At 49.2% G+C, this 26,269-nt stretch overlaps 1 protein-coding gene across 6 annotated transcripts in view; it reads left to right on the top strand.

Annotated features, from left to right (window-relative positions):
• erc1b (ELKS/RAB6-interacting/CAST family member 1b) overlaps positions 1 to 26,269 on the top strand; it is a 144,646-nt gene that overhangs the window by 43,699 nt on the left and 74,678 nt on the right. For 3 of the 6 annotated variants that reach the window (XM_049007309.1, XM_049007311.1, XM_049007313.1), the window contains 7 exons: positions 998 to 1,135; positions 2,621 to 2,761; positions 3,406 to 3,546; positions 3,851 to 3,886; positions 7,826 to 8,019; positions 17,534 to 17,669; positions 25,341 to 25,472. In XM_049007309.1, coding sequence (XP_048863266.1) covers positions 998 to 1,135; positions 2,621 to 2,761; positions 3,406 to 3,546; positions 3,851 to 3,886; positions 7,826 to 8,019; positions 17,534 to 17,669; positions 25,341 to 25,472 — 918 coding nt within the window. The remainder of the gene's footprint in view (positions 1 to 997; positions 1,136 to 2,620; positions 2,762 to 3,405; positions 3,547 to 3,850; positions 3,887 to 7,825; positions 8,020 to 17,533; positions 17,670 to 25,340; positions 25,473 to 26,269) is intronic. The other 3 variants (XM_049007310.1, XM_049007312.1, XM_049007314.1) reach the window with 1 other exon arrangement.

Genomic DNA, 26,269 nt, shown 5'->3' with positions numbered 1-26,269 from the left:
TAGCAGGCGGATGAAAATGCATCTGAGCGTCGGTGCCCTGTGATGGGTCTCCTAGCTCCAGTCGTCAGGCAAAGGAGCTGCCCTCAGATCCGTAGCTCCCCAAACGGTGGGGCCGTCATTGCTCCCATTTCCTGATTGCGCTGCTAAATTATTCACCCTTGTTTTTATATGGGGGGGGGGCACAGCGTTCAGTTCTGGCTTTATTTTCCCAAAGCTCGTTCCCATGGTTACTGACCTAAGGCTGCAGCTTCTTGTACATAAAGCACAGATGAAAATGTGGGGATTTGCGTTACTAGAAAGCCCGTGCGAGGCTCCTCCCTTCGCAGTCTGTTCGCTTGCCCTTTATCGTTTCTCGGCCTGCTTGGCCGCGGCGATAACGTTAAAATTTTCAGAAGGTGATGTACTGACGTGGTTATTTTGAGCCAATAGGAAAGCAGCTGAGCTGGTTATCAAGCGGCCGTTTAATTAAATGCGAAGTGCGAGGGGATGGTCCATCTTTTCATGGAGCTGTCCCTTTATGATGGATGGCAGCGGGTCCGAAATGCCTATCTTCACCAACACCATTTATCATCCTGTTTGTCTTTGGTGTGTGTTGCTTTTCAATATTAGATAAGAGCATAATATACAAATTGCCAGCAGAACTTGGGACCTTTTGTTTATTGATGAATTATTATTTTTGGTTTTAATTATCGTATAATTTCATCCAGAGCCGTGAGGTATAGCGGTCTGTGTGCAGGGAAATGATAGACATGGCTCCGGTTCCTGTGCTGTTTTCTAAGAGGGTGGTGGTGCTTTGGTGTGCCTGGCATTTTTATGGTATATCAGTATTGGTTAGAATAAATATCACTTTCCACTGTATTCAAATAGTGAATGAAGGTTTTTGTCTTTCTGCCATATAATTGAAGGGCGGGCAAATGTGTGTCTGAATCTGCGGGTGCTTCACTCCGGTGGATCTCTGCTGATAACACCCCCCCCCCCCACCTATGGTTTCTGCTAGATCGAGAACCTGCAGGAGCAGCTGAGGGACAAGGAGAAGCAGATGAGCAGTCTGAAGGAAAGAGTCAAATCTCTGCAGGCGGACACCTCCAACACGGACACCGCCCTGACCACCCTGGAGGAGGCGCTGGCTGAGAAGGTGAGCACCCTGGATCAGCTCCATCTCGGCATGTCTCTGCTGTCAGTATATCCACAGGCAGGGGTCAGCCAAGACCTCCCCAGCTGTCCGTGGCCCCCGTGAGGCGGTGCTTGGTGCCAGCTACTGATGGCCCTTTTTTGTCGTGGGGGGGGGTGGGGGGTGGTATGGCAGTGTACTGCAACCTGTTTGCCAGAACAGGATTCCCTCAGCGTGACAGCAGGGGTGACCTCGTCACACTAGCAAGGTCAAAGGTCACCCCTCCGCATTGGTGGGGCTGTGTGCGAATCACCGTGTGAACGGTAGAAACGAGTGGAGATCCCGCTGACTGGCGGCGGCCTTTGGGCTCGGAGGTTCTGCTCGTACCGAATGATTAATTGTAGCTGCAATGCATGTTGTCTGTTAGTCATCCATCAATAAACTCCCATTGGTTAAAACATGGGTTTGCAAATAAAATGAAATTAACCTTTTGCAATTTCTAATATATAGTGTTTGCAGAAGTAGCAGTTAGGGGTGAGGTTTTAGTATTTCACTTTATTTTTAAATCCTAGTTCTGTCATCTGACATTCAGAATCTCTATGCATTTTCCAGGTTCAAAAATTTCAAAGTCAGTTTTACTCAGCCCTGTTTTTTTCCCCCATTTGCTGCCGAGCCAGATTTTAAGTCACGTTTTAAAGCCCGCTGTGCATCTTACTGTAGAGCTGAGCTGTCCTTCCTCTGCTCTCGGCAGTCAGCGCGCCAAACACCGCTTCCCATCATGCTTTATGCACGCCCGCTCTTGACATGGAGCATACGGCAGCAGCGTCAGTTCCCATCTCTGTGGAGAGCTTAAGCGAAATGAATGTGAAGGGATGCTGTCGTGTTTGAAGGCCCTGGCTCTGTACATGTGGCCCATGAGTCCGCCTCGTACCCAACTCCGTTTGTTTGGGCCAGGGGAAGCTGGGTGTCACTGGGGGTCCGATGCGGTGGCCCAGGGCCAGTGCAGAGTGGAACATGCTTGACGCTGCTCGGCCTGAAAGATCGTCATCAATCACCACGCGTGTTACTTAGTTTGGCTCGAGCACCTGTGTCTGCAGCAGTTGCTGCATTTGAGCAGTTCACTCTGTCACAGTGTTATGCTCTGCAGCAGTAACAGGCCTGTTATCGAGGCCGCCCGCCTGCCCTCGTCTCGGTTTGAAGTCAGCAGAGCTAGACGCGGGCTGTTTTCTGCTGAGTCCGCTTCATGCGTGAGCAGGCGGCCTCTCCTGAGGGAAACTCCCGCTGTCCGGGGTGAGTGGCGCCCCCATGTGGATGGACTCCCAAGAGCCGAGCTTCATTAGTGTCAGTATGGCTTTGGAGAACAGGTGCTTTATCCAGTGCTTGTTTGCAGTGTTAAAATTGAGATTAATGACGTGTGTATGTGTGTTTGCGTATGTGTAATTTCACGGGGAGACTTTGAGCCATCGCTGAACGGGCCCTGAACCTCTTTGTGGCTCACCCTCCCCACAGGAGCGCATCATCGAGCGTCTGAAGGAGCAGCGGGACCGTGACGAGCGTGAGAAGAACGAGGAGCTGGACAACAACAAGAAAGAGCTGAAGGAGCTGAAGGAGAAGATCAGCCTGCTGCAGGGAGACCTGTCTGATCGCGAGGTGAAGGGGCAGGGCCGTGGGCATTGCGGGGGCGAGGCCACATGCAGGCAGCCTGAGGCTGGGAGCGAGTGCAACATTATCCCCACGTTCCTCCTCCAGACCAGGCCCGACCAGCAAGCCACATTTTCTCCTCTCTACCCCCACCCATCCACCTATCCAAATCAAGCAAATCAAAGCGTAGCCAGACTACCCACCCACTAAAGTGGTAACCTGGGAGACTACTAATCGGATATTACTATCTTGGCCTACAGCAAGTCAAGTATGAAGATTGACAGGAGCAGAGGAGAGTGTGACGCCCCCTATTGTCAGTACTCACTGTAGCGGTATTACGGAGCAGTAGAGGCCAGTTGGAGCCGTTTCCATATTTGGCCATGTTTGTTTCTCGTCTCTGGTGCCCTGAAGCTCGGTCAGTCTGTCCGAGCTGCAGCCCCCTGGGGCTCATGTGCTCCTTGTAATTTTCTATTTTCTGCTGTAGTGCATGTGGCAGATGTCATGTCAATCCGCCTGCTCATCACCAGCATCACCCTGGCCAGATATTCTGTTTATGTGGGAGGAAAATGGCGACGATAATGCAAACTGGTGAGAATGAAAATGTGAGTAGTAATAGGCTTGTGTCTCAAAACCCTCCCCGCCGACTTGTACAGACGTCTCTGCTGGACCTGAAGGAGCACGCGTCTTCGCTGGCTTCCTCAAGCCTGAAGAAGGACTCCAAGCTGAAAAGCCTGGAGATCGCCCTGGAGCAGAAGAAGGAGGAGTGTCTCAAGCTGGACAACCAGCTGAAGAAGGTGAGGCTGGGCCACACGGTCCCGCGGCGCTGCCCCAGAGGCGGCACGAAGCAGTGCTTCGTCTGCTCTGATGCTTCGTTTTTTACTGCAGTGTGAAATCCCTGCTTTTTTGTTTTTGGTCATAAAACCAGGATTACAGCCAAACAATCTTTAATGTTGCCGTTTTCCGTTTGTTCAGAGTGTTTCCCATCTCTGCCTCCTGTACCTTCCCTCTCTCACCATGTTCTCTGCCCCCAGTGTTGCTCTCACTCTCATTCTCACTCCTCCATCCTTTTTTCTGCCCCTCCCTCGTTTCCTCCTGAAGTGCTCTGATCTCATGTCAGGCCGTCACTGCTGCCTTGTAAGTGAAGCCCTCCTCGTCCGCCTGCCGTGGAATCGACGTGTGTGCGTGCATGCATGTGTGTATGTGTGTGCGTGCATGTGTGTATGTGTGTGTGTATACGCCTCTGCCCCCCCCCCCCCCCTCGCTGCAGCACAAGCTCATCGGCATTTATCCTTCTGTGTCCCCCTCTGTGTCCCCCTCTGTGTCCCCCCTCTCAGCACTAACTGGACATGGTATCCATGGGGGTAACAGGGACTTGTGTTCCCCGCGCCACATCCTGCTGCCTCACCCTCATTATCACCCCCGCCCCTGCCTGGTTTATGGACATTTGAGCTGCCTTCCCCCCACCCCCGCTGGCCTAGACTTTCAGGAGGTTGGCTCATCTTGCTCAGTGTTTGCTGTAGTTTAGCCTGTGTGTGAGTATGAGATGGAGAGACGGCTTGGGGGGGCTTGGCCGGGGCGGGGGGGGGTTGTCTTGGGCGATGACTGTTCCTTGGGCTATGACGGGCACCTCTGCAAGGATAGGGTGGAGCCACAGGCTTTGGAAGGAGAAATGCATCTTGCATGCATGCAGCCTTGCTAGCAGTACCGCTGAAGGGGGACTGCATCATAGGGGGCGCGTCACAGCCTGCGGTGCTGCTGGAATGCCAATGAGGAGCTTTCCAACATGAAGATGGCGCTCACGCCAACACAGACGCCCCCTACTGGCCGCCGTGCCACATACACGCAGGGAGTGGGATTCAGAGCTCGCACACACACTGATTAATGGCTTTCATTTCATTTTCATGCTTCCGCTGCCTTGTGTCACATGCAGCACACGCCCCTGCTTCCAGCATCCCGAGAGTAATGGGAAGAGGCAGCAAAACACCCACACCCCATAACGTGGTGACAAGTGGCGGAAAGTTCCTGCGTCTCAGGCGAGACGCTTTGGCCCCGCCCCCACTCTCGATTGAGGAGAGCCGCTCCTGGAGCAGCGTCTGCATTACGGGACAAGGCGCAGTGGAGATGCACGTCGGAGTCCATTACGCTGCCTCTGACCCTTCAGAGCTGCCACCAAAATTCTGAGTCCCCCAGCGAATTCCTGGGCCCTCACTAGAAGCCCAGGCAGCTAGCAAAACATCTTGCGCACGCACACTCAGGCGGGCGGACGATGCTGGCAGCGGTGTGCGCTGTGCTCTGCTCGACCTGCGGGGTCCGTTTGTAATGAGGGCCTGAGAGGCTTTTAATCTGCGTCTGAATGTATAGACGCTCTCGCTCGCTGCCACCGGTGTAGCGTAGCAAACGTTAGGGACACACACCCACGCACAGTCAGCCTCGTAGTCTGCAGTTACGCTTTACATTTTTCTAAACAAATAATTTCACAGCCGTACACAAGTCCGTGTGCAGCCGTCGCGGCGAGTAACCATGCCTGTGAGACGCACGCAGCCGTCTGGACAGGTGGGTTAATGAAGACCACCATGGAAGGTATCTCCGTTACGGCCGTCTGACTTTTTGATTCTTCAGTTGTTTGCGATCCAGCGACCCTGCCGCTTTCCTGCAGGTGATGCCGCACTGGTGATAGCGAGGAAGAGGAGCAGTGTGTGTATGGGTATGCATGACTGTATGCCGCTCCTTCACTCGTCTTTTGGAGGGCATTACCTGCAGCAGTCATAGACAGATGCTGTGTTCTAATGCGACGGCCAGAACGGGGCAGGGCAGGCGGCTTGGGGGCTGTTGCATGGCTTAATGGGTTACGGCCCTGTGACTGTGATCAGAAGGTCATTGGTTGAAATCCTAGGGTCGGCCCTAAGCAGGGCATTTAATCCCTGGTTGCTCCAGGTACTATTTGACCCTGTTGTCTTAAAAAAAAAAAAAAAAAAAAATGAATCACTTTAGATGTCACTTTGGATAAAAATGTATTCTAAATAAATAAAATGTAAAATGTGAGTCTTTCTAGTTTTCAGTGCAAGAGTAGGTTACTTGGCAGTGTGAATTGTCTGTGCTAGCACAATAAAAGCGGGAGCGCATCGATGCACTGACTAACTGGAGCCCTTCATCCCTGAGCGCTGCCCATATCGCGACGCTTGAACTCATTATGCCTCTCTGGGAGCCCCGCCATTGGCTGCAGGCCTCCCTCGGAGCCCCGCCATTGGCTGTGGCCGGTCCTGTGACCTGACACCTTGCGGGTGTTGGTTACTGCCCGCGGTGCCAGGAAACGCCTGCTTACCAGCCCCGCTGACAGACGAGTGAGCTTTTCCCTCGTTGTCTCATGAACCCGACATGCTTTCTGCCTCTTTGCATCTCTGTGGCACACAGGCGGGGGCACGCATACTGTATCAGGTGCCTAAGCATCTGACTTCCCCTCCAGCCTGGGGACACAAGCAGGCAGCTCTGCAAACATCACACTTCCAGTATTGTGCCAAAGTCTTAGGCATGCAAAGCAAATGTTTACAGTTGTGTATCTGGGTAGTAAATGTGTATTTGCTCAGAAAAAAACACAACATGTAACATTAGAATATATGCAAATTAACAGTAACAAAAAAAATTGAATTTCTTTTGTTCTACAAAAATATCTTGCTGGATGGCTAGATGATCACCACTTCAGGGCCCAAACCTCTCCACAGGAGCACCTCAACCATTCTATGTATTTGTTAAATTTCACCACCAGCTCAATTAATTAATTAACTTAAATAACTCTGTAAGGTATTAATTAGCCAGACAACCTGCAAGGGCTTTGAAATGGTTTGACAGATATATCATTATAATCGCACAGCAGCGCATGCCTCACTCAGACAGACACACCCCCGTGTACATGCCAGTGTGTGTATCTGCGTACACCGTAAGGCTGCAAACACTCCCTGCTGCACGGCACGCACACACATGCACACCCCACCCCCGCGCCTCCCCCCCCCCCCAGCAGACGACAGGTCTTGGCGGTGGCTGTGGAAAGTCATGTAGCTCTGGCCTCCGACTTCAGGGAGCGAATTAAAGACCCCGAAATGTCGACTTAAATGATGTGGCCAGTAAAATGTAATTACTTATTAAAAAGGGCGCAAATGAAGAGGTCTGGGGGCCAGGGTGGGTGGGGGGGGGGGAGCTGGCGTAATGTGAATGTCTGGCCATGTTTCCAGCACCTGAGGGAGGGGGGGGGGGGCATTACTGTCAGGCCTAGCTGCCACCTTTTATCCAGAGCGCCGTGTGCAGGTTACGTCAGGGCTGGACACTGGTGTTACATGCCTGTGCTGAGTCCGTGAGGCTGTGCACTTGGCTAACGAGTGCTAGCGGAAGCTCCCCCGCTGATTGGTGTCTGTGTTTTCCAGACCTTCCTCTCCGACGCGGCTCCTTGACGTTGTTTGTTATTATGATGCGTTGCCGTGTTTCGCGGGCAGCGCTCAAACGCCATCAGCTGGATGATTCATCGCCAGATGATCATCGGCCAAATATCAGCATGGGGACTGGCTCGGGCAGGGGGGCTGGAAGGCGTCCGTTTATCCTGGTAAATGCGATCCGTTTATCCTGGCCCCTTAGCGATCTGTGTACATGTGCAGCCGTGCATATGCTTCAGGAATATGGGATAGGCAAGGATGGAGATACTGCTATGAAAGGTATCGAGATTGGTAGTTCTACTGAAGAACCTATAGGGGGCGCTTGGCAGGCAGACGCAGGTATTCTTGCTGGCCAAACACTTTCAGTAGGAACATATTTTGAATGTAGCACGACGAAGTTGCTGTGTCGTGTAAAGAATATGGTTTGCTTCTGTATGCTCCACCTCATTCATAGTGGGCTATTCTTGACCAACCAGCCAATCATCATCAGCGTAGCAGAGCTTCTGTTTGCATTGATTGATAACCTGCCTGATGTCTCGAGACACGCTGCAGAGCTGTGGGGACGCAGAGAACACACTTTGCCAAGATGTGGTTAGCGTACCTGTGTTACGAGGGCCCCCGCGGCTCAGACCGTCGTCTCCTCCTTCCCTAGGCGCACAACGCCGCCGTCGAAGCCCAAGCGAACACGGAGCTGTCGGAGCGCATCAGTAACCTGGAGCAGGATGTGGCCAGGCACCGCGAGGATGCCGGCAAGTCCCAGGCCGAGGTGGACCGCCTGCTGGAGATTCTGCGCGAGATGGAGAACGAGAAGAATGACAAGGACAAGAAGATCAATGAACTGGAGAGGTAAGGGGACTAGCTGTTAGCTTCCGTATCTCTGTACCTGTCGCTCCATATATGTGTCCTCCTATCTTTCTCGCCCGCCTTTTTTTTAGTAACCTCTTAATTAAAGGGGTGCAGTGATCTGGTGCGCAGACAGTAAGGCAAGGTAGATGCTGGACTGATCGCCTGTCCATCAAAAGACACTCACTGTGTCTCTTTCGATGTCTTACTGCAGCTGCCAGCCATGCATTAGCCATATTGAATGGGAGTATTTGAATAGTGTCTGCTGCAGGATAGGTGTGATTGGCCGGGAGATTAAGGTGGAGTCTGTCGCTTGACCTCTGTGGACCTATAGCCCAGCCACACTTTCTGACTGTGTATGGGGAGCTGGGGAGGGTCCAGGCCGTCTCCCACCCCCGCGCTGAATAATGGGATTCCTCTTGGCTCTCTTGTCAGCTCGCGGTGATGGTAGGATCAAAGATGATGATCGTGTCTGAGGATGCACACAAGATGAAGGCTTCCAGGGCTGGAGAAAAGAGGATGAGAGTGTTTGTTCTGTGCTGTACGTGACCTTTGTCTCGGTCCATTCCCTAAGGGAATTCTGAACAATCTGGCCAGCGTTTAAGCAGCTTAAAATCAGTGCAGCATTTTGCAGGAAGCAGAATGTCAGAAGACTTCATGGATATGTGTGTCTGAATCTCTGCTCTTTAGGTTACTTAATTGCTAGTAATTAATTTTAGAGAAATATAGGATTTCTCCCCTTGTATAAATAAATAAAAGAAATGAATAATTAAAGACTAGCTCAGTCAAAACAAACATGATTTGGCGTTAGTGTGAAATTATGTGTCTGGAAATTAGCCGTCATTAATGCAGACGTCTTGTGGTCCTGCGCATGGCTCTCAATCAAAGCTTTGTTTTTAGCGAGGGGCCCTTGTGGACCAGATTCCTCCTGATGTGAAGGCGGCCGGCATGGTTCAGGTCCGAAGAGGCCTGCATTTCTGCTGCGCTGTCTGCTGGGGAAATGGAGAGAGATGCTCTGCTTGGGCTGTGATCAGCTTGTTCAAAAGGGCTGCAGGCGATGGCCTTGGGGTCCCTCGGTGCCATGGGTGGGGTGGGGTGGGACAGACAAGCCGGTGACTGCGACTGAACCTAGAGCACAAAGACTGCAGGTCTCACCACCAACAAAGGACCTTCTGCTGGGTTTTTGATGTGATGCTTGACATGAATCGTTTTAGCAAAAAGCCAGCATCTGAGCTGGTTCAACAATGAACAAGTTGTTTTTTTTGTCGTCTTGAGGGTCAATATAACAGTAAATAGTGCCGGCCGGATGCTGTATTTGGCAGTGTGCCCCCAGGCCACTGTTACTGATTGGTGCTCGGCAGGTTGGTGTGTCACTCCGGTCTCCTCAGGGTGCGTTGAACACGACCACTGAAGCACGAGCAGCTTGTCAGAAGAACAGATCAAAAGGCGGGAACAAAACCTTGAGGTTTCTCAAGGCTAAATTTCAACAGGAGACGAAGTCTGTGTTCTCGACATGTGTTGAATTTTGAATAAAACAGTTTAAGTTGCAGGTAAGACTTTTTGTCTTGGTTTGTTTGCCCGCTTCTATCTTGTGTCGCGTGATAGGAGGCGACGCACTGAGACGTTTTGATCTTTTGTTCTGCTTTTTTCCCCCCACTGAAACTTTGGGAAGTGTCGTGTGTGTGATCTGTTTCGATAGTAGGGCTGTTGTGTCTTACTGGCACAGGTATGTAGCTGGGAGCTCTGTATTGAGTCTGAGTAATTCTTGTTGGGCTCTTCATTGCCCCCTGGGCATGGGCACGGTCACAAGTGAGTTTTATTCACTGTGAGAGGACTACAGAGAGCTGGATAAAAAAGGTGTTTCTGTGCTGCTAAAGGTGTCCTTGTAATATTTCTGCTGTACCAGATCCACACCCCACCTTCTGATCCCCCTGGGGCGACACACTGCTCTTTGGGACACTCTGTGTCCTTTGTGTCTCTGGGACTAGCTAAGAGAGACTCTGCGTTCAGGCTGTCCATACATCTCTTTGCCTCTCTGTCTGTCTGTCTGTCTGTCAACCAGTCTGTCTCTCTCACTCTCTGTCAGCCAGCCTTACCGGTCTCTTTCTCTGTCTGCTTGTGTCTAATTCTCTGCCTGCTTTTCTCTCTCAGTAGGCGCTTTCACACCAAAGTTCCGGAACAGACCTGGAACTTTTGTAGCACCTGGCCACTTTCGTGTGTCGCTTTCACACCACACAACACACAACCTTTATGTTAAATAAGCTTAGGAGACACAAAAAGCTGTAGTTCAAACTCCACACATAATTTGAAACTAAACAGCCTTTTATTTATAACCTATTCATACGACTCGCAACTTACTGATTGAATTTTCCGATGCAGAAATATGGAGATGTAAGCAAAAAAAATGTATTCATTAAATGTAACTGAAATACAAAAAATAATTCTCTCTACTTAATTTTTCCTGTGATGATGCTTGTGGTCAACCAAGCAGCAATTAAGCGCCTTTCCAATAGTTTATGTTCGAATAAAAGTAGCGAGTATGGAGTAGGTACTAAAAAGGGTTCCGGAACTGCCTACGAGGAACTATAATTGGGTTGAGTTCCTGTGATGTGAATGGGATAAAAGTTCCGGTTTCTGGAGAAAGATTCTGGTTTCTGAACGGTTCCTGCAGTGTGAAAACGCCTTTTCTAAGTTCCTTGCTGTTCCTGTCAATGTGGTGACTCTGGCCTACACTTCCAGCACTTTGGACTCTCTGTGCATTTCTCTGCTGATTAACCTCTCTAAACTCTGCCGTTTTTTCTTCTTCCTTCAATCTTTGCACTGGAATGCCGACTTCACCACAGCCTGGCTTCAAGGTTAGTAGCTCTGTCTTAACTCTGTGTCCATGATGCCACAGTGCGGTGGGCCGACTGGTAGATGGGTCCATGGGAAAATGGACCTGAAGAGGGACCACTCCGGATCCCAGTTATCTAGACATTTCTCAGCTGTCAGGTGTTCCTTGTCCAGCCCAAAAAGTCTTGCCAGGAGCTTCAGAGCCTCTTCAGCTGAGAGGTACATTCTCCCTGAAGCACCTGGCTTCTGTACTTCGAGAACGATTGTAACATACTGAAGAAGGCTGGCTGCAGTGAGGTACTTACCATGTGTCAGGAAAAAGACTTTGATATCTGGATCAGTAAAGCGTAGTATTTCGGGTCTAAGGTATAAGGACCAGTACGGATGTGGGTTAACAAAACACAACCAGATTCTCTTGGCATCAGCAAGCTCAACTAAAGTTTCAGGTATGTCTCAGTTATGAATATTTAGGAATTTATGGGTTTGTGCTCGAGTTCCCTGTCCCAGTGATGCGTGGTGTGATATGAAAGGCCGAAGCACGTGGGAGTGGCTGCTGTTTCTGAATCACAGGCACAACACTGTGGCTCGACACAAAGAAAGTGGAGTCTGTTTTTCCCGTTGTAGCGCAAGTTGGCCCACAGCAGTTAGAAGCTAGTCTCGGTTTGGGGAGGAGGGGGCGGGGGAGTGGGGATGTGGGTGTGGCGTCCCGGCAATCCTGTGTGGTCGGCATGTTCCGTTAGCACTGGCTCGCTCTTCCGGGGTGGGTCTCGCCCCACCCCAAGCTCGGGAGGGAAGGCGAGTTCCATCTTCACGCGGAATTCAATTACCCGGAATGGGAAATCAGTGCACCCCCCCCCCCCCGAGCCAGTGAGCTTCACATGTTGACAGGTTTCCTTCGAGGTGTAGCCTTGCCCCCCCCTGCCCCGGTCTATGTGAGAAGCCGAAATGAAAGTCCATCGCCGCGTGAAGGCCGGCTCTGTCTGTGCAAGAGCGCGCCTGGAAAGTGTGAGGTGGAATAGACCCTGTGTTATTTCTTGATGTATTATGTTATTTTTTATGATATTTCTGGTCAGCTCCAGTGCGGCCGCCGTCTCAGCGGTCGTCTGGCTGACCGGCCGGCCGGCACGGCGATGCCAAATAAAAGAAATCGAATAAACAATCGTCACATGATATGTCGCGCGCTCGTGCGCTTTCTCTGTGGCTTTTTCTTCCCCAACTATTACACTTTGATCACACCGGTCATAATGTCAGTCTATGAACCGCTTGTCCCAGTTTGACTTCGGCTGTTTATCCGATTCGGGCTGGTGGGGTGGGGTGCAGGGGGAGGGTTGTAGGCGCGTGGGCACACTCGACTCAGTCTGTGCAAATGCTGAGGTGGTGGGAGAGGTGAGTGAGGTCGTGGGGCGCAACGCCGCTCTGGAAAGGTCGCTGCTGAAATGTGCTATAAGCGGAGTGTTAGCTAGGTGGCGCTTGTGGCCTCTTCACCCACTTCTCGCTACACTTTTCCTCATCTGTTCCTTGCCTGAGAGAGTGCATTATTTCAGCATCTAAATTATAAATTGTTCGTATTATTCTTAATGTACTTTAGTGATCTTAGGGCTCCTTTTTAAAAGCGTCGAATCTGGACTCCCAGTGGTCTTGAGTGTGTATTCGCCAGGCTGGTACTGATGGCAGTTTTGATGGGGGGGGGGTTGGCTTCCATCTCGAGCAGAATCTGTCGACATCCCGGGTACTTTTAAATAAATATTTTTTGGTTTGTGTGAGTTGGCAGCTTTATCCTGACTGTAGATGTCTGACTGTCATTTTAATGAACAAGACCGTCTCAGTGGGGAAACATTCTGTCATCTATTTGTCAGACTGAGTTGAAGCAGAATTTTGAACACTGAAAAATCAGGGCTGTTCCACATCCTGTGTTTGCTTTTCTTAATCACACCCAGCCTTCATCCTTGCTCACGTCGAATTTAATGCATTAATCCTCATTGGTGTAGTATTTAATACATCAATCTACGTTTTCCATTTTAGTGTATCATCTTGATTGTCAGAAAACCAGAGTTATTTTAGTTTTGCTGTTCATTTTTTAATTATAATATGTCTTTTGTTTGTTTGGCCTTAATGAGTTTGGGTCTACGCATATTTTCTGTGATTAACACAATGCTAATCAGGGTGTGCACACTAGTGTTAGAGTGGGATGGTACCATTTCTTGATTATTAGCAGGGGTGTAACACAAGTGGCTGAACTTGGCCATTGACCATTGGCCATAATGCCCTTGAGTGCAGAGAGTGAGAGCTGTGAAGGGTTTGGCGCCTTTAATCCCCTTGCACCCCCCAGGAGATGTACTTCTTAAGTCAACCTGAGTCGCTAAATGGGCGACAGGCGAAAGATTATCTCGAATCGCTTCCAGGAGGAGCTTTGAACCTTTCATGGTCATTTTCTGAAATCCTAGTCTCCGTGGCATCAGCCGGGCCGGATGAAATCGGCCGCCGCACCGAGCCCAGCTTAGCGGTCTCAGCCCGCCGATCAAGGCCCTCTCGCCTATCGTCCGTCTGCTTTGTCCAACTCCTGTCCGCACTCCTCCTCCTCACTGCGGTTGTGTGACAGGTGCTGGAGTTCGTATAGTCCTCCTGGTATTTCTGAGTGTTTGTGTGGGAGGGGGTGGGAGGTGATAACGGGGAAAGGTGAAGGGGGGGGTGGGGGACGCGCTGGCATGCATAGCAATGAGGCCTATTAGACTGATGCTCTGTTGTGGTTGATCTGGAGCGAAATTTACTTTTGGCTTTGAAGCCCCCCTACCACGGTTTCCCTGTCATCGGTGACCCCCGGCCCTTTTGGCCCCTTGTACTCCCCCCATTCTAAGTACAAACCGTGCACCAACTGCATAAACATCCTGTATAAGTATGGGGTCCCATGTGCCCCAACCAGTCCATGGTCTTGTCCATCCGTGTCTGTTTTTTTACTGATATATGGATGGATTGTATGTGTGCGTTTCCGATTGTGTGTTTTTGTGAATGTGGGGGGGCTGTGGACTCTGAGCACAGCTTTCACATGGCCTGGGCTGCTTTTGGCTCTGCAAGGTGCTGTAGCAAATCCCCGGTGTGCCGTTTTCCTCGGGAAGAGAAGGGGAGAGACTTTGACAGGAAAATTAGGCCGCAAGATATTTTTTCTTCTCGCCGCTGTTTTTCGCGAAGGTCATCAGCCTCCCGTCCTCGTTATGAAACGCCTTTCTGTTCACCTCCGCATATTTTTTCCCCTCTGTGTGTTAAGTTGTGCAAACCGATACGGAAAAGACTGCCCAAACAATGGCCACAGAGCTGAGCCGACGTGTTAAGTTGGGCGCCGTGCCGTGCTGCGAGCACATGGAGCGGCACAGGGGCCATCCGTAACGCGAAGGAAAATGTTCATGTTGGAAAAGGTTAAATGGAGCAGCCTCAGTTTGCCCACCACTGTCACCCCGCCCCCAAAATAAAAACATAGAACAACTTATGTGCCCCATACCAAATATTAGTGTTTTCTCGCTAGACTTCCATCTGTGTGCCTCGCTGATAGCCAGGAACCCTTTTTCTTTCAGCTGGTTATTGACCCGGTAGTTTTCACCTCGGCGAGTAAAAGAATCTCGGTGTGTTTCGCTCGTACAGTGGCCACTCCAGCAGACGTGGAGGTGGATCCGACATCAGGATCCCTCTAGTCCTTCACAGCTCCTCCCCGGGGTCGTGAAATCCTCCCCTTTCACTTTATATGTGCGATTCATCACCCGTGAGCAGATGCTTTCATTCTGACTTGTCCTCCGATTGTGAATCTTTGCACAGATCGGAATGTTACCTTAGAAACTCGGCTACGCTCTTTCAGATTCTAACCTGTAGTCTTCAGGTTATAAATGTGTGTCCCTGACTCCCAGAACACAGGCAGGCGGCGGGGGCGAAGGTGGCTGCCTTGGAAAGGGGACGGCGCCTGAGTTAGTTTCTGTGTGTGGCAAAGCGCCCTGTGCCCAATTTTTTCCCCGGGGACACGGCCTCTGAAAGTCCTATTAGCTAAACGCGCACTAGCAGACAGATCTAGCATCCAAACAACATCTACATCCCATTTAAATGGCTGTTGACTTCATGAATGTCCTGCTTCGTTCTTTCTGTGGCTTTTTCGGTATGTGTGTGTTTGTGTGTCAGTGTGGGTGGATTATGTACATATTACATTGTGGGGCCCAAATGTCCTGATAAGAACCTGTTGTTTTGACGTTGTGGGGACCATGTGGGGAAATTTTAAATTTTATATACGTCTTTTGATGTCAAAAGTCTTGTATTTTGTTTGTTTAGTTATGGTTGGGCTGGGTAGGGGATAAGGTTGTCATTGTTAGGATTAGGGTTTTTCCCCGTAGAAATGAATGGACAGTCCTGTCAAAGATATGGATGCAAACACAAACTGTGTATGTGTACGTGTGTGTGTGTGTGTGTGTATGCATGGTACAATAGGAGAGCCTGTTTCTGGTTATGCTGTCTACAAAAGTGTTTTTCCTGAAAATCGGCAGTTTAGTTGGGTAAAATAAACAATCCCAATGAAAGCCCTTCTTCGTGACCCCCCTGGTGTGATATCTTCTCCTAAGCTGGTCCTTCTATGTGATTTCCAGCATGAAACCCAATGGTCCAAAACTGTGCATTGATGTGTGACCCCCCCCCCCCAAACACACACACACCAGCACAAGGATCTCTCATGTGTGCAGCCCTGACCTTGCACCCCGCCCTGTGTCGAATGCGTGCTAAATCACTCTGAATATGAAAGGTAACATGCCTGAGAATCACGCACAGGACGGTCCGGAAAGCACGCGGTTGGGGGGTGAGGCCGCCCCAGAGAAACATTCCTGGGTATTTATGAGCTGTTGCGGATGCCTGTCCGTGTCTCCGTGGAGACGCAGTTCGGAAAGGCCGACGTTTTCGGGAAAGCCGGCGACCCCCTTCGGGTAAGCGGAAGAGAAGCGCAGGATGCTGACAGCCGCGGCTGTTTCGGCCCGCTGATTCAGGACAGCATCTGCCTTGCCCTCCTAACCCTCGACGCTCGCTGGTTGCTTGTACAGGGGGACTTATTGCTAATATTTCAGATGGCTGCCGTGTATCTTATCTGGCTTGTCCTGTTATCATACCTCTTCATCATTCATTGTTTGCATGAGTAGTTGCTTCGTTAAAGCTGCTTGCAGGTTTTCCCAATTATTGAGAATGTGATTGTATTACATGCATTGAGTGTTGTCCACAGTGTGCTGAGATTCTTTTCCTGGCATGTGTCATAGAGAGAGCCTGGACAGTTGGCCCTTCAGGAAGCAGAGCATGCTGGGTACCCCAGGAGAGACTTTGGCTGATGTCATGATTCATCCATTGCTGTTATATGTGGCCTGTCAGGGCAGTCAGCTCCGTGTGTCTGCTTTCACTTCAGAGCTTGCACCATGCGAACTTTGCCTGTTTGGAGCTCCAGCATAAACAATGGATTATCGAGTCTTATACTCTAAATTAGTATAGTCTGTGTGGCTTTTTTTTTGACTGGTGTCCTCTGATTGAGCATGTGAATGGTGACACCGTTGCTTTAACCCCCCCCCCCACCCTAAGAGTTGAATGGAAATAAAAATGGAGAATGCGAAATGAAAACCTTTTCGATCAGCCAGAAAGTAGACTGCTGCTTCTCTTGTTGTTTTTTTTGACCCCAGCTTCTGTCACTTAAGCCTAGTTGAGTTGATTGAGGGCCTCATGTACGAGGGCCTTGTTTTTGCCGCATCAGGAGCCTTCCGGCTGGTCAGATCTGGCCCATGGGCCTTCTTCGTGGGGGCCATGGTGTATGGGAGCCAGGTTGCTTCTTACACCATCGCTCTGTTAGGGAGCATCGCATCAGTCTCAGATGGCGCTGGGAGAACTTCACTGCGCCAAAACTGCTGGAGCACAGAGCAACTGTGGATAGTTTTTCCCGGAATGCAGGAATAGGGTAGGGGGGCTACTTGTCTCATCCCATAATCCTCTGAAATAAGTCGCTGGTTACATGTGGTGGGCTTAGCATCTCGACTCTACCATGGTGACTCTGGAGAAGGATCCCGGGACATCGTAACGGTCTCTGTGAAAACCTGGCCGACTGGGTGGTTTCTCGCATCTGTTCTGTGGGGAGAGTGCGGTGAAGTGGACAGGTTTTCTTGATGCAGTCAGACGCTCTTTGTAACCAATACGTGTGACGCCCCGCGTGCGGAATCCAGGCTACATAATGCAGTAAACAGGAAGACTTGTAATGCCCGTAATGTGCTTTTCATTGCAACGGAACTGGAATGGAATCAATTGCTTTGGGTTGATTGAAGGTAAACAGAACTGTCTTTCTCATCTGCAGGAATGTTTATATTGCTTTTGGGTGTTTTTTGTAGCATCCTATATTTTCTCATCCCTTATCATAATAAAGGAGGGAGTGGGGGGTGGGGGAAACAGTGTGAGATTGAAACATGCTGTGTTACATTTGGAACACAGCTTGCAGCTTCCAACTCTGTAAATGGGACCAGTTCTTTTAAGTTCTTGTCCAAGTTTTAACATCTCGATTGACTTTCAGTTCTGTTTAACCAATTTGATCCCATCGGTCCCGAGTCTGAAAGCCGTTCTTGGTCTTTCCCGCGAATCTTCGCTCTCTTGGCACCACACAGTCAAACTGACCTCGACCCTTATCTGCTCCCATCTGCAGGCAAATGAAGGACCAGAGTAAGAAGGTGGCCAACTTGAAGCACAAGGAGCAGGTGGAGAAGAACAAGAATGCCCAGCTTATGGAGGAGGCCCGTAAACGGGAGGACAACATGAACGAGAGCTCCCAGCTGGTGAAGGTGAGTCACCCTTCTGTGGAGCTTGCTGTCCCGTGGTGGGCCCCCCACCCGGCTGGGAGGGCGTGTAGCGCTGTCAGATGTGCCTGCAGTGTGCAGAGAGCAACGACTCATGCTTTCATGTGCCTCCCAACAGCCGGACCACACAATCATGCTCCAGTTACTGCCTTCCATTGTCAAAGCATTATCATATCTTTGTTCAAAGCGACATACAAGTGATGTAAATTGACAATATGAATATATGCTCAGGAGTCGCCTATGCATGGAGCAACTGCTATAGAAGAACTTCTAACAAAGCAAGAACGTAAGACTATTCAATGACCATAAGTGCAACGTTAAAAAGACAGACACACAGTAGAATGTATGGACAGTGTGAGAAATTAGATACCATCTAACCCTACTGTAGACTTTCTGCATTTCGTACACAATTACACTGAGAGAGGATTTTCAGTTTTCCCAGGTTTAAAATTATGATTCACAGTAATTTTCCACTGTGGGACAAATTCGCTCTTGAGCATTACTGAATGAAATTTGAGTGATTAGCTGTGGGCGAGCTCTGAGCGTTGTGGGCCAGGTCCTCCTTGTCACGTCTGAGTGGGATTCTCCTTGAGAGCTGAAAAACCCATCACACTCATTTGAGTTTTTTTTTTTTTTTCCCACGAGCGGCAGAACGGCAACAAGACCCTTGACAGGGAGAGGTCTCTCCGCTCGCCACCCTCAGAGCCGGCCGCTCGCCTGAGAGTGCCCTGAATAGAAGTAGAAGCAGGTTCCCTCTCCAAACCACACACAGCTATCGTGACCCCCCCCCCTTTTTTTTCATTTCCATGCCATGATTTTTGGAGGTGAGTAGCTGGCCTAGCATAAGGAAGGCTAAGCCGGTCATGGCCGACCATTACAGCCCTGGGGTGGAAGTAGCGCGCTTTAGCGGAGCGGGAGAGACCACCGCCCAAGCGGGCCCCGCCTGTCAGGAGGTTCTCTGCGGCCCGGCCCCAGCTGAAGCAACAGTGTGCGGTGCCCAAGCCGCGCTCCGCCGCTCCCTCTGGAGGCCGCGGCCCAGATTAGGCCGAGTCTACGAGTTTTTGTTGGGTTTGGCGGCAGGTTCCCTGCTCCAGGTTGGTCCCTGGTGGAGCTAGTGGTGTGGGGGTTCGGTCTGTTGGGAGGGGGGAGTTACACACCGGAGAGTTATGAAGATGGTGTGTTTTTCCTGTCGTGATGAGAGCTCAGGAAAGCAGCATCCCTGTGGGTCTGCCTTGATTGTGGTTTCGTTTGGTTTCTTTTTTCTCCTCCTCGTTTTTTTCCGTTTTGCGATCAGATTCTTAGGTTTCGTCTGTTTTGCGGTCAGATTCTTGGCTTTCGTCTGTTTTACGATCAGATTCTTGGTTTTCGTCTGTTTTGCGATCAGATTCTTGGGTTTCGTCTGTTTTGCGATCAGATTCTTGGGTTTCGTCTGTTTTGCGATCAGATTCTTGGGTTTCGTCTGTTTTGCGATCAGATTCTTGGGTTTCGTCTGTTTTGCGATCAGATTCTTGGGTTTCGTCTGTTTTGCGATCAGATTCTTGGGTTTTGTCTGCCTGTTTCCTCGGCCGTTTCTCTGTGTGGTTCCATCCTCATTCGTTGACCCCTGACCTGCAGTTGTAGAGCCACGTGGTCCACTAACCCTCTGTAGATTTTTGCCCTAGCTGAGCAGGTGAAGGATTACAGCTTGGATGGGTGGGATCCAAAATCCAGCTGTGCCAGTTAACCCTTCCTCCCTCTTACGTCAGCATCATCGGCCTATATTTCTGAGTTCTCCACGCCTGTAGTCCAGGTGATTGCCTTTATAGCAAAGTGTGACACGGAGGCGAGGTCCAGCAGTCAGCTCAGGGCATGTTGGATTGTCAGTGTAATGTCTCGTGCATTTTCATTCCTTTGGAGTGAAAGTGGGCTGGCACCAGAGATGTGGCTGTTGTGTTTCAGTTAATTTCTGAGGCTTTCTGAGGACTTCAGGGAAAAAGTGGCATTGGAAGTACAGGGAGCTTTGGGGGAAGGGGCAGTGGTGGTCGCGTCCACAGCCACCGCTGTTGACATTGGAGGCAGTGAAGGCGGGGGGGAAACACTCGCTTCTGGGCCCCAAGCCCTCCACTGGCGCCCGGGCTGCTCCTGAAGGTCCATTTGGCCGCACTCCTGACCGGTTCTGGCCTGGCTGCTCTCATCCAATGGTTGGCCTGGCTGCCCTGTAGCTGTAGTGAAGGGATGAAGTGCCTGAGTCAGGCCAGGCCGAACAGAAGGACAACCATGCAGTGTTCTGCTGTGTTTATACAGTATTAACGTGTATGGCGTCTAGTACACTGCAGAACGAGCCCTCAGAATTATACACTTAACATTCTCACCCTTTTGTAAAGCCTGTGTTGTTTTTAAAAGGTGACTGCTTGTTAATTCCCCCCCCCCCCACTGCATAAAAAACACATTTGAAAATATCAAATATTTGTGCATATGGAGTGGGTCTCGTAAACATGGCTGCTGCTGTCCCTTTCTGATTGGTGGGCTGATGACATCAGTGGTTTGAGTATCTGGGCTTGTCTATGGGAGAGTGAAAACTTATTTTAGCGTGGCAGAATGTGCGCTTCTCCGGAGCTGACTCCTTGCGTGCCAAATGACCTGTGGGCATGGCTCAGGTCTGTGGAACATCGCTAGGTACATATGTATGTATCAGTAGGTGCATAAGTCCCAATTCTGTACCATCAGGAACAAAAAAAATGTAAAGAACCATACTGGGTATTAGGGTGAGGTCATTTTTCTCAGTTAAAGGCGATGCTCCATCCTCATTGTTAAAGGCGCACCGGTATTGTGTGTATGCCTACTAAAACACAGGAAGCCCACAACTGATGGATTTGCCGTCAGAGCTAATGAATCCAAAAATCTAGCCTGCGATGCTGCTCTATGATGATATTACTGCTAATATGAATGGGGGATAGAACAGAAGCCTTTTATTGGATCTAAGAGAAGGAGGGCTGGGAACAAATGAACAGAGGGCTCTTCCCGTCCCGTAAGCCGCCGTGAGAGTTTTCCACCTTTGTCACCCGCCGTCCGTTAGCACTGCTGCCTCAGAGCAGTTGTTCTATACCACATGCTTTGTGGGGGGTTTGGTTGCTGTCAGTTTGGTATAACAGTATTCAGGAACATTTATGAGTTATGGACCACATTTTAATCCCATTGCGGTTAGCTTGACAGCAGAGATTTACTGTAAAAAGATCTGGTTGGGAAGTTTGACATAATCAATGCAATACTTTTTATTCCGCATCCAATATGAGTTGGATACAAGGCATGTCTATGTTCATTATCAAAACATTTAAAAAGTTTGTTTTAATAGGTTGAAATGAGTTCTGGAATGCATATTCCGTGCTCTGGGGGGGGCAGAGAAAACCATGACGACCCATGGGGAGGCACATTAAAAAAAAAAGAGAACCAGAAGATTTATCCTATGTCGACAAAGGTATGAACGGATTCAAATGAAGCAGCCCTTAGTGCTTGTTTTTTCTTACCTTTCATGCAGTGTCTTTTGCTGTGAAATTTAGATTTACAGTATCGGCATACAAATTAAATAAGTAGATTTAAGATCAGTATCCTTGGGCTGTAGCGGAGTAGGGAGATGTTTTTGGTTTGCTGTTAGAAGCAGAGAGAGTTAGGGAGATGTAGAGAGATGTCAGCTCTTGCTAACATTTGTGGATGTAGGGCGGTTTCCTTTTGTGGAGTTCAACCTGTTCAGCTAATGACTGTCACACTGCATGTATGCTAACCTCTGGACTCTGTACACTGGGAATAGCTCTAGATGGGTGGATGAGTGGAACAAGGATGTATATCATCAACACATTCAACTTTTATGCGAAATACATGATGATAGATTCTGGACTGATAGGAGACAATTGTGGAATAGACATCGACTTTCGAATTTCTGGTGACGTCACATTTACAGTAGCAAATGAAGATGATCTAAAGGAAAGACTGAGAAGGTGGGACTGTGTGGGTGGAAAAAAACAAAGGTTGTAATGTAGTATTACTGGTGAAGGTGGAGAAGTCATTGACAGCATTTCCTTCCTTGGAACAATGAACAGCAATAGCATCCACCAGTCAATAAATATGTTGCAAACTAGCACTTGGCACTACGAGAAGATATTACATTATTGAGGAACTGTGTCTGTCTGAACACCAGGTGTTGACATCATCTTGATGGCACCATATAAAACCGATGACTCATAAACATGTAAATATTTATGCAATGAGAGTTTTCTGTGGTAGAAGTAATCTAATTTCTTTGGGATATTTTTGGGAAATAACCTTTATATTACTTGTGAGGGGAACTCCCTTGTAAAGAAGTAAACTTACCCGGGAGATGGTTCCTCATGATTAACCTCATCCTTCCTGACAGTAATTCGAAAGATGTCAGAAGTAGACGACTTTGCTGTCATGGAGAAGCAAAGGTGCCGGTCAGATTAGTGGTCACTGTTTTGAGCACATCACCCAATGAATTCTGAAAATCGCAGCCCGCAGAGAAAGACGAACGGTGTCCCCCGCAACATGCGTCATGTTGTGGCATCTCTGTCTGTGTGAATCAGTCATCTGGTCCATCTTGTGAGTGCATGTGAAACGCAGGATGGGGCACATCCTCGGTTCAGCTGATGAGCGACAAGTGAAAGGGGAGAGAGGAAAGAGGCTTCAAAGAGCCGTATCTAATGAGGTTAGAGGGCTGGTTAAGGTAAACAGCGTTCAGGGCTTTAAGATCTGCAGTCAGTACATGCCTCAGGGCCCAGTGCTCTGCGCTCTGGTGTGCTTTTGAAGACCACATAACAGACCTGACTTGAAATAAGAACTTCTCCCACTTGCTTTTGTTTCGAGTCCTCCTTCCCCATCTCTCTGTTATTGATAGTGGACAAAGATTAAGCAACACTGCCACTTTGATGTGGCGGATGAGCTTTCTCAACTCAACCCTTGTTTTCATTAGTAGAAACAATCGATACCCCCCCTCCCCCCCAGCACCACCCATCCACGTCTTTATTTAGAGCTTCAAGACGTTACATGTGAGCAATTCTACAAGTTGCTCGTAGTCGAGATGCAGAAGGAGGGAAATTGCATCTGGGCCGTCAGCTATGAGGACGGATTCCTCGATGACGGGGTTGCTGACGATAGCGAGTGGTAGATCAGCGGTGGTAGATAGAATGCTGTAGATCAGCATAAATCAGAGGGTTTGAGGGTGTGGAGGTTGATCGCGTTCGCTTTTGCCCACCCCGAGTCTGCTGTCTGTAATGAACTTCCAACGGTCTAATTATTGAATTATTGACTGTTGGTCTGTATGTTTGATGTTTCCGTGTTATTGGCCGACCTTGTGCTCGTCCCAGCCAGCATGGCAGTGCACCCGTCGAGTTCCGTTTCTGCTCATAAACATTTTGCCACGAGGACCGCAGCCGCATTGTCTCTTCCTTGTGAAAATCTGTCGTCTCCGCATGACATCAGTTCCGAGGGACATCTGCAGAGGACATCTGACCCGGTTCTGTAGTTGGCAAGAGCTTCTTGGAACCCAGTTTGAGTGCTAGCTTACTTTATGCTGTTTCTGTTTATTTTTTTTTTGGGGGGGGGGGGGGGGGGGTGCATGCCTGATCTCAGACGTCGATCTCTGCGTCGCTCTCTGGTGAATGTTAGCTAGGTCAGGCTGTGCGATCATCTGGGCTCACTCTGGCTTGGCGTTTGTGTCACAGGGTGGCACAGGGCTGTCAAGTCCCCCTGCTTGGGTACTTATGTCTTACTGATATGGACCCTCCTGAAAAAAAATTAATGAAAATAAAGATAAAAAGCACATGAGAGGCATCACAGACCTGTGTCCCGCATGCCTCATCTGTAAGTTATTCTCTGAGTTCCCCACTGCGTGGATTTTTACAAGCTTTTTCTGTAAATGGCAAAGTGGCCAGAAGAACGCGGTGCCCCCCCCCCCGGCATAACCGCGTCGGCACACACGTGGCTCTGATTTTGTCTTACAGTCCCTCCCTTAGTCACACTGTGTCGCCTACGTGGTTTGTTTCACGCGAAGATTCGCCGTAATGAGATATCGGCCAAACAAAAGGAATTACTGTCGCTTCAGATCAGCCCAGAGTTTCTTGCGGTTTGTCTTGGGAAAATTAGCTTTAGGGGGTGAGGGAGCAGATTACCAAAAAAAAGGACAGTAACGCAGGAGTTGCTCGATGCGTGCCTTATTGTCCGCCCGACCTTTCACCTCCTGCGGGCCTTAGCTTCCAGTAAGTGCTGACTTCAGTGGCAGAAATATGTTGCTTTATATGGGACACATGCGACTGGTTTCCTTCAGACTCAAGTAGATGTTTCATGAATAACACAAGACAGCACCAAGTGTAAAGAAAGTGGAATGCTGTGGCGGAATAACCGGCAATGATGAGTGTGACATGTGTCTTCCCGTACCGCGTGTGTGGACGTCCTGCCTTCAGGGGCGGGCAGATTCTCTGGGTGCCGCGTCTGTGATTGGCGGCACGAGATCCATCGCGGATGGTGGGTAGCGGCCTGCATTCCTGCAAGCGGGTCAGAGAACTTGCAGCAGAAGGTTGCAAAGGCCACATGACCCACCGTGGAAAATCTCAGGTTTTTGTAGGAGGGTTTTACTAATTGTTTAAGAAGTAAGGAATGAATGTGAGATTCTCTGCCTCGGGGTGACTGGTTGGGTGGTGGTGGGGGGGGGGGGGGGGGGCCGGGCGCTTGGATCTTTGTATCTTTCCCTGGGTGCCACGTTGACTGATGCTGTCATGGATGTGTGTCCCCCATCTGTCTTCTCTCTTCCTCGTCAACCGTGCCCCTAGACCCCCAAGCGTCCCGCTGCCAGGAACACGATCAGAGTGTAGGGGTGGGGGGAGCGATGCTGGATGTTTTGTTTATGAGGGCAGGGGGATTTGCACGTTGCCATGACAATGTGGTGTCACTCAGCATCACAGTGTGACTTCATCGAGACGAGACGACAGTTTTGGGTTTCCGCAATAATTTATTCAATTGTTTTTTTTTTTTGTGTTTTTTTTTCCATTTGTTTACCTGGCAAGAGATTTTTGCCCTTGGCGAGTTCATTCTGTTATTAAATCGTTTTAAGAGGATTTTATTTATTTATTTATTTATTTATTTTTTGTGCACAGGACTGCGCAATTTGAAGAATATGAAGAAAATTGGATAAAACAGATTTATCGACCCTTTGGTTTTGGTTGAGTCACATGGTTTTGCTTTGGGTCCACGAATGTTTTTCAGACTTACTGCAAGAGCATCAGATGAATCACTGTAGGGGGAGTCTGGGGAAGGGTTTGGGTTTAAACCGCCGTGGGAGAGTGTCTGTCGCATCTCGTAATATCAACATGTGCTGTGAGTAAGTGTTCTGTAAAACCTCTCTTCTGTATGAAGCTTTTTTCCCTCCTTTAGGGTATTTCAAACTTGTATATTTGTTTGTCTCCAGTTTCATGGCTATGAAATAACTACTAATTATGACGTACAACGAATGAATTCAAGTGTGTTGAACACCATCGATGTTATCAGTCAGTGAAGTTTTGCTCAATAAAAAAAACAAAACATATATAACTGAGCGGGGCGGGGTGTAGCACTGGCCGTTGTTTCTTCACTGTGTGAAGTCCTCGGGCCTGACTTCACAGCCATGTTTTTCAGGATTCCCTCCGACTGAAGGATGATCGCATCGAGGAGCTGGAGGAGGCGCTGCGAGAGAGCGTGCAGATCACAGCGGAGCGGGAGATGGTGCTGGCCCAGGAGGAGGCGGCCCGCACGCATGCCGAGAAGCAGGTGGGCGCCATGGCGACGCTAACCTGCTCCCCGTCGCTCTCTGCTGTGCTTCCGCTTGTCGTTTGGCTGGAGGCCAGAGTCCCTGTATCCATTTTTATTATTACAACAATCATTCCCATAGACAAATCCAAGCAACTACCACGGAAGGTATCATGGTTTCACACTGTAGCACATTATAAATCGGTCATGTAAACACTTAAGGTGTGATTTTAAAAATAACATTCTAGCAATCCGCCTCTTATAGAAGTGAAAACAATGGCCTTTTGTTACTTTGCACAGAAGTAGTATGTTAAATTGAATTTAGCAAGCATATATGTAAGACTGGGGGAATGTGAGAAGTCCATCCTTAAAGTGCTTTGAGAATTCCTTGCCGATGCCATTCTTAAATAGCATGCCAAAAAGGGCGCCGAAAATCCACTATTGTCTGTGCTGAGGTACAACTCCAACTGGAGGAAAGCTGTTGGCATCGCTTTCATCTGGCCAGCTTATGTGCCGAGGGCGAACATTTCTGAAACTTTATCAGTCTGTATCTCTTTAAGTAGGATTTTACATATATGTCAGCAGTTGGCCATACTGTTTGGATTATCCTGTGTTTTTTTTTTTTTTCTTTGAGAAGTTTCTTTTTTGAGAAGTGCTTAATTTTAGCTGTCTTATTACTCTTCTTGTGTATGTGCTGGGGAGGGCGGCAGGACAAGTGCTGGCTGGAGTATTTACATCGCTTTTGGGATTATAGGTTCTTGAAGGCTGGTAGGCAATTTGGGGAATGTTTGCAGAGTAGTGGAAAGGAGTGTAAAAAA

Source organism: Brienomyrus brachyistius, chromosome 3, assembly GCF_023856365.1.
Source record: "Brienomyrus brachyistius isolate T26 chromosome 3, BBRACH_0.4, whole genome shotgun sequence".
NCBI lineage: Eukaryota > Metazoa > Chordata > Actinopteri > Osteoglossiformes > Mormyridae > Brienomyrus > Brienomyrus brachyistius.
The sequence above is the reverse complement of the archived record's forward strand: the minus strand, read 5'-3'. Positions and strand labels throughout refer to the sequence as shown.